Here is a 7890-nt window from a genome sequence, read left to right as displayed (position 1 = left end):
CGATATTTTTGAGATCTCTACATGCAGAAGTGTCTTGTCGATATCTCTTGGGAATTCTCTACATGCAGAAATGACTTGTCGATATTTCTTGGGACTTCTCAACAAGTCATTTTGGACTTGTCGACAGACTTCTCGATATTCCTTGATCTGTAACTTGTCGATATCTGTCTTTGAACATTTTTTTTAGAAAAGAATTATTCAAATCCAAACTTCTACACTTCTTTCTGAGACATGATCATAATTTGATCTTTTCCAGAGTTCATTCCTTAGCTTGAAAGTTGTTTATCGAAAAATCTTTCAGTCTAATCTACTTAACATTTTTTACAGGCTTAAGGAATACAATTACAGAATACAAATACAGATTATCATACAACTTAATCTTAGGGTTGTCAATATGACTTAGTCTTGTTATGTTCAGACATGTTTTACACAATAATTTAATTTGTATGTTTTGTTGCATGACTTTCTACAGGTAAATATTTTATATATTTTTTCTTCTATTATACATGTTTCATAATTTTTATTTATGCATGACTCATACATATTATTTTTGAGATACAACTATGACTAATATGATATATAGGGCATGGAATTTTTAAAGGTCACATTAGAAAACTTTTTTATTACGGCGACCTAAAATCATATTTCTAGACTATTTTTCAATGATCCAACAGTACAGATGTTTATATTAAGCCAAAATATAATTTTTAGAAAAAATTTCATGCAAATCCAAGTGGTCTAGTATTGATTTTATAATGATTCTATTTACTTATGTAATGTTAACAATAGATATTAAACGATTATTTTTTGTTATAAAGTGGTTGATCTAAATAACAAAATTATTCCAAAATTGGGATACTTAACATGACTTTTACATCCGTGTGATTGAATTTTTAATTTAATTTTTAAAATTTGTGAATTTGAGGTGCACTGAGAGAAAACTTTTATATTGTGACCTTGAGATACTCTTTTCCGTAAAATATATTACATATAATTCTCTTTTCAAAATGATAAACATACAACTAATTTGTATATGAAATCTTTACTTTATTTTTAAAATCAATTAATTTTACAATCTCACGAATCTACTATATCTTTTGTAATAAATACAATCTTGGATCTTTTCTTAAATATTACATCTTATCAAGGTTTTTTGAAAAAGGCTTCTTTAATTATTAAAATTCTGTGCAAGATCCGGAATTTTAACCTGACTGTTTTTCAAAAAATTATTTAAAAAATTTCACTGACAATCAATTCTTTTTTTGCCTATTTTTCAAATAAATCTTGGTAAACGAATATTTATAAAACAATAATTTCGTCAGATTAATAACTTGTTTGAACAACTTGTATAGTTTAACTTTAACAAAATAAAAAACTAAATTTTCAGTCCAGTGATATGATATGATAGGAACAAAAGTTCAAGATATTTCAGCCATAAAAAAAAAATTCGCCCTTTCACCATCGCAAGAAAAAATGACAAAAATACCTCTTTTTTTAGAGTTTGTGACAAAAATACCTCTTTTTAAAATTTTGGCCAAAAATACCCGTCTAATACGCATTTTTCAGTTGGATATACTAATACTCATTTTAAAAATGGGTAATTCGTATTAAAATAAATAAAAAAATAAATAAAAAATAAGATACGCATTCACAAAATGCGTATCACTCATTTGATTCTGGTGATACGCATTTGTGACATGCGTATCACATGTTCTTCTCTTTTTTTATTTTTTTTATTTTTTTTATGTAATACCCATTTTTCAGATGCATAATAGATTTACCCATTTCTAAAATGCGTATTAGAAGGGTATTTTTGGCCATAAACTCCAAAAAGTGGTATTCTTGTTACAACTTCTAAAAAAAAGTATTTTTGGCCATCACCCCATGACAACCAATTTAAACGTAAAAAGGTCGTATTGAATTACCCAATTCAGTTCAGGTAAAAAAGTAGCTATGCAATGTCTTGTTATTTGAAAATTCTGTAAATGGATTCTTTAGCTCTTATTGCACCCCCTTCATATTTTGAAAGGCAAGGCTGCCTCCAACGGATACTCCACAGAATGTTTCCACAGAACCACTGACTGACACCAACATGCATTTCCAAAGAGAATTGAACCATCAACCTTCCCATTGAAGGGAGAGGATTTAGCAGGGGAAGGAGTACTGCTCATTTGGTTACTCAAAATACTAAAATGATCTATTAACCTCTTTTGGTGGCAAGTAACTGCATAAACTGGCTCAACAGATCTCAACCATAATGTAACTACATGTAATGTCAATATTTTAACATAAAAGGTATGAAACAATGTAGAAAACCAGCAATTAACCAAAATATCAATTGTCAAAAAGGTCTGCAACGTCAAAGGCACACAATAATACAAAATAAAACTATCGAAGTTGATTTTGTCGACAAAGATCCAAGTACCCAAGAAGTCTAAAGCAAATTAAGCTAGAAACATTCATTCCGATTGAAGGTAAGCTAAAATGACCATTCCCATACTTCTTCCTAAGTAATTACCAAAATCAAAATTGGATTTAAGCTTGTAATCATTCATAAGGAATTATACTTCGCGTCCCTTGTTTAACTCTTTGTAACTTTCTCCTTTAACTTCTGAATTTTCAGAACCTTCTTTACAATCTTTTGCTCTTCAACCAAAAAGGCTCGGATGATCCTATCAACAAATTACAATTAGGATTTAGCCAAAATAGAACTCTAATACAATTCCAGAAATAAAAATTGCAGAGGAGAGCTAGAGAATTTAGCAAGTAACATAAAAATTTACGGTATCACATACCTCTCCCTGACAGCACCTCCAGATAACACTCCACCATATGCACGGTTGACAGTTCTTCGGTTTCTGGACAATCTAGATCTCTTGTATTCAGCAGGTCTCAAATGAGGAATCTGCAATACATCAAACATTTTACTAGAAGATAATTTAAACAAAATGCAGAGTGTATACAAATTGAAAGTAATATTTAAAGATCCTGCCATTAAATCTCATCAATGCATCAACACATTAACAATACAACTAATTGTGGACCCTAAAATTTTCTTTTACATTTCTAATACGAAGCAGATATTTCACTTCTTACATAAGCCACAGTTATCAAGTTTGAATAGAGTGTTGCTAGTGAATGTCTTTGTCACGAGTTATCAACTCATTTTCTTCAATATCCAATATAAGAGGTGTGCTTTAATAGTTCAAATGTATGTTGAGTTCTTTTACCAAACACATTCAACAGAATAAAAAATCACAAGCTATACATTTTCCTTGCAATTCATCTACCACGCCGACCAGATCATGATTCTGAATATCATATTATAGTCAATCACAGGATTTCTACAAAGATTACCTAATAGTGAAGTAAAAAAACAGACTGCTTGAGAACTTACAACTAGAATCAGAGCAATTTAGGACCAACTTCTATTACACGAGATAAATGAAAGTGAATTTAAGCACAAGACAACATTAAATAGTAGCCTCACTCAAATTAGAAAGCAAAACAAAGTACATTATCCTCAATTTCAATAGATTAAGCAGACTTAGCCATAACGAATAAGCATAACTAAAAGGCAGTAACGCATACAACAACTACACTAATCAAAAAAGCCCTTGCACCTAAAAATCTAGATAATACAAGCCGAAATGTAACAGCTATTTAGCCATATAACAACTAAAACACAAATGAATAGCTAAAAATCGGCAAATGCACAATGTAAATAGCAAAAACATCAAAAATAAACGACAAGAAAAACATACCCCCTGGATTCGCTTTCCGGTAACAGGGCACTTAGGTCCACTGGCTCTCTTCTTAGTTGTCTGATAAACCAGCTTACCTCCTAAAATTTCATCAAAAAAATTAAATTTTAAAATATCACCATTTACATAATCTTAACAATCATTTTTACAACCAATTTAAATAAACACAAGAATAAAGTAATTATTCTAAAATCTAACAACATATATAGTCTAAAACATTTAAAATGAGAACCAAAAGAGTACCAGGGGTTTTGACAATTCTGTGCTGATTGGACTTGGTGGCATAACTGTGGCGTTTGCGATAAGTAAGGCGCTGAACCATCCTTCCTCTGCTTTTGCTCTTACGGCGACTCTGGATGAGATAGTAAACCAAAAGAGTGTTTTATAAGAGGTACGATGGCTATATATATCTCCTCCACTGTTTGAAACCCTACATCCTGTGGCTATTACTTGTTCGCTTCTCTGTTTTTTAACGGGTAGGATTCATCTAGATGTTTCCCATTATTTTTCATTTTTTTAACTAAGCGTAGTTTATCCTTTTTAACAAAAGAGGCGTCGGATTGGATTTTCATCAAATGCCTATTTCTTTTTCGATGCTATACACTCGCACAAGCACAAAAATATATTTTATAGAGAAAATAGTCATTCAGAAAAAGTTATCATTTAATGAAATTATTTGTAAACTTGAGACTGTAAAAGAAATTTGGGATTTATTGACATTCAGTATACTACATCTGATCTTTCACACCAATATTAAATTATGGGTTCTCTAAATAAGCAGAAATAAGCTTCCGGTCAATCAGTAGCTGATTTTCTATCTCAAATACAAGTAATTTGGGATCAGTTGACTTTATCTGAACCAAAATGGTTACATACAGAGGATGTTACGCTTCATGACACTTACCGTGACCAACAACAACTCATCCGGTTCTTGATGGCTCTTACTTCGGATTTCGAACCAATTAAAACTGCTCTCCTTCATCGTGTTCCGCTGCCCACTCCGGAGAGTGCCTTAACTGAGCTTATTTCTGAGAAAACTTGACTTGACATCGGTAAAATCAGTCCCACGACTGATACTGTACTAGCGATATATCACCTACTTCTGACAAAATATTTTGTAGGCTTTGTCGTCAAAATGGACATGTGCCCAAGGATTGTGTTGCTCTTCGCAATCACACATGCCAACATTGCCATAAAAAAGGTCATTACTCAATTCAATTTTGTAAAAAGAAGTCATCCTTCCGCCCAAACTAGTTATCTCATTCTTCCGTTGCTGCAACATCTGAATCTACATCGGAAACTGCACCAACCACATCTGCCACTTCAGGTACTTCTTGGTATTTTGATTCTGCATGTTGCAATCACATGACAAATGATCCATCCATATTTACCACAAAGACACGGAGTTTGTGTCTTCCAAATATTCAAACTACCAATGGCTCTACAATGAAAGTGGCACATACTGGAACTTTATCTACATAAGATTTTTCTCTTCCTAGCACATACTTTGTTCCTAATCTTTCACTTAATCGTGTTTCCATTGGCCAATTGTGTGATCTCGGATTTAACATTGTCTTTACCGCTTCTGGTTGTTGTGTACAGGACAGGACAAACTCTTGGGACATGACGTAAATGCGGAAGGTTTTTTTAGCTTACTTCCCTTCATCTTCCTACATCAATATCTCCTTCCAATAATCTAGTTGTCTCTGTTTCATCTACAACTGGCATCTGGCATTCTCGGTTAGGACATTCTTCATCTTATCGTTTATGTACTCTAGTTTCTAGTGGCCATCTCAGGTAGTGTCAATTCCGACACTATCGATTGTGTGTCGTGTAAACTAGCAAAACAACATGTACTTCCATTCCCTATTCATTATGAAAAATCATCAACCACTTTTGATCTTATACATTCTGATATATGGGGTCCCTCTCCAACTCCAACTAGGGGGGGTCTAGATATTATGAGATATTTGTTGATGATTTCTCCCGATATACTTGGATATATATTTTGAAAAATCGATTTGAATTAGGAGAAACATATAAGAATTTTGCCTCTATGATTGAAACTCAATTCAAAAAGAAAATTAAAAATTTTCGTGCCGACAATGCCAAAGAATATAAAGAATCAGAACTTATAAAAATTTGGCATCGTATGGTATGTTAGGTCCGTAATCAACTGTAGAGGGGGGTGAATATATTTTATGCAAACAATTCGATAAAGCTTTAACCGAGTTAACAGTTTTTATATTAACTGATAAAAATTGATTACAAAAGTACTCTCTCAAAGGATGAACAATTATACTTGAGAGGTGCTAGGTTATACGAATGATATATCAATGTACGCAACACATAAAGTATAAACCTAATATGTGCTTATATAGTGCACAGTTACACAATCAATAAGGAATCTTATTCTATTACAGTAAGAAAACCTAATACATATCCATGTATGATTGCTTCTGAGATAAAATCCTTCACCGCCTTGAATTTCTACTTTCCTTTTCCTTCTTGAATATCTACTGATGTGACTAAATCCTGACGATATCAAATGCTGATCCCCAAATATTGATGGGCAAGTACTGATGACATCACCTTCAGTAAATCCTAATATTAAGTCCTGATAGCTTATCTCCTAATATCATCAATTATATCTAACAATCTCTTCCAACTTGTGTATTCTGTAAATATGTACAAGTTCAATTGATGATGTCAAAACTATCTAAATACAAAAAATAAATAATCATATACAATCTTACAGACAGTGATTATCAGACTTTATTCTTCATTCTGAAATCTAACACAGTCCTGAGCTTCTTCAAGAAACTTTCTCAGCAGATTTTCTTCCATTACATCCAAAATACCATTGCATCCTCTGTTTGTGTTATTTTAATTCATTTGTTGATTCATCATTCTGATAGATGGCAGCTCTAAGGTCATGTAACTTTGAATTTCCAAGAGATAGATCATCCAGCTCCAGAAACCCAATCTTCTTTCCTTTAAAATTAAAATTAGGACTTTTCTTCCTAGACTCATTTCTATCTTAGCTCCTCCAATAGGCATATCAACAACATATTCAGTTTGATCAATGTACTTTGGAATGTAGTTAGATTTGTAAGGCATTCCTCTTTGCTTTAACTGTATCAGGTTCTTTATAAATGCAGACCATCTGGTAGTTACATGATTGGTTACCTTGAGAATTGTAGCAGCAAGTTTTAATTCCCGTCATGATTTGTCTCTCAACTGTTCTTGAGTCAACCTTAATCTTCTCCAGACTTCGGAAAATAAATCATTTTCTCTCCAACAAGATCAATAACAATTTGTACTGATATGATCTTCTATAAGTCTTCAAGCATCACATTGTCTCCAATTTCTGTTAGATTAGCATGCTTCCTTAGAATCAAAGCATCACTTATAGATGGATCAACATTTAACCTTCCCAAATCACTTGTGATTCCAGGTTTTCTAGCATGAGAACTCCCAATGTAAATCTTCTTTAATGTTTCAGAGGAATCTCTTCTAGGTCATGGTTTCTTGCTTCCCCATAGTAACTTTCTCTTTTCTTCAAAAGTAAGTTCTGGCTTATCGAAGATTAAGTTTTCGGAATCAGGATATGATAACTCAGCTTGAATTGGATTTGAAGAATCATCAACATGAGTAATATCAGGGGGTGTGATTGGTTGAATAACAGTATTTGCTTCTTCATTAACTTGAGCAATGTCAGAGGTTAACTTCAGCTTTTCAGTCCAGTCAGCTCCATGAATCTTCCTTTTTTGATGAGCTTGACTGACTTCTTATTCTTCAACTCTTTCTTCAGTATCAAATGCTTGAGCTACTGTATAGACTCGATCTATCAGTGTTTGAGATTTAGTTGCCTTAGATACTGATTTCTTCTTAGCAACAGCTTTGGCTTTAGACTTTGAAGGCTTGAACTTCTCTCATATCTTCTCTTTCCCCTTATGACTCCTGCCAGCAGTTAAGATAGCTTGAAACCTAAGAGATCTTTTAGAATTTTCCTGACTCACCTCCCTTATGACTACCCCTTTCGTTGGTCTGTTAGAAGGATCATCTTCATATGGATCTTGAGAGATAACAGCAGCATCAGTATTTATTATCTTCGTGGAATTCT

General features: G+C 32.8%; 1 protein-coding gene across 1 annotated transcript; it reads right to left on the bottom strand.

Annotated features, from left to right (window-relative positions):
• Nucleotides 1-2308: 2308 nt before the first annotated feature.
• LOC141718141 (large ribosomal subunit protein eL34-like) lies at nucleotides 2309-4167 on the bottom strand. Its single transcript, XM_074520517.1, has 4 exons — nucleotides 4008-4167; nucleotides 3765-3844; nucleotides 2796-2905; nucleotides 2309-2672 (listed from the first exon to the last, which is right to left on the bottom strand). Exons 1-4 carry the CDS (start codon nucleotides 4084-4086, stop codon nucleotides 2582-2584), a joined length of 360 nt encoding a protein of 119 aa, XP_074376618.1. The 5' UTR covers nucleotides 4087-4167; the 3' UTR covers nucleotides 2309-2581.
• Between the last annotated feature and the right edge of the window lie 3723 nt (nucleotides 4168-7890).

The sequence above is a fragment of the Apium graveolens genome, chromosome 4 (genome assembly GCF_009905375.1).
Source record: "Apium graveolens cultivar Ventura chromosome 4, ASM990537v1, whole genome shotgun sequence".
NCBI classification, from domain to species: Eukaryota; Viridiplantae; Streptophyta; class Magnoliopsida; order Apiales; family Apiaceae; genus Apium; species Apium graveolens.
Note: the sequence above shows the minus strand (reverse complement) of the source record. Positions and strands in the feature narration are given on the sequence as shown.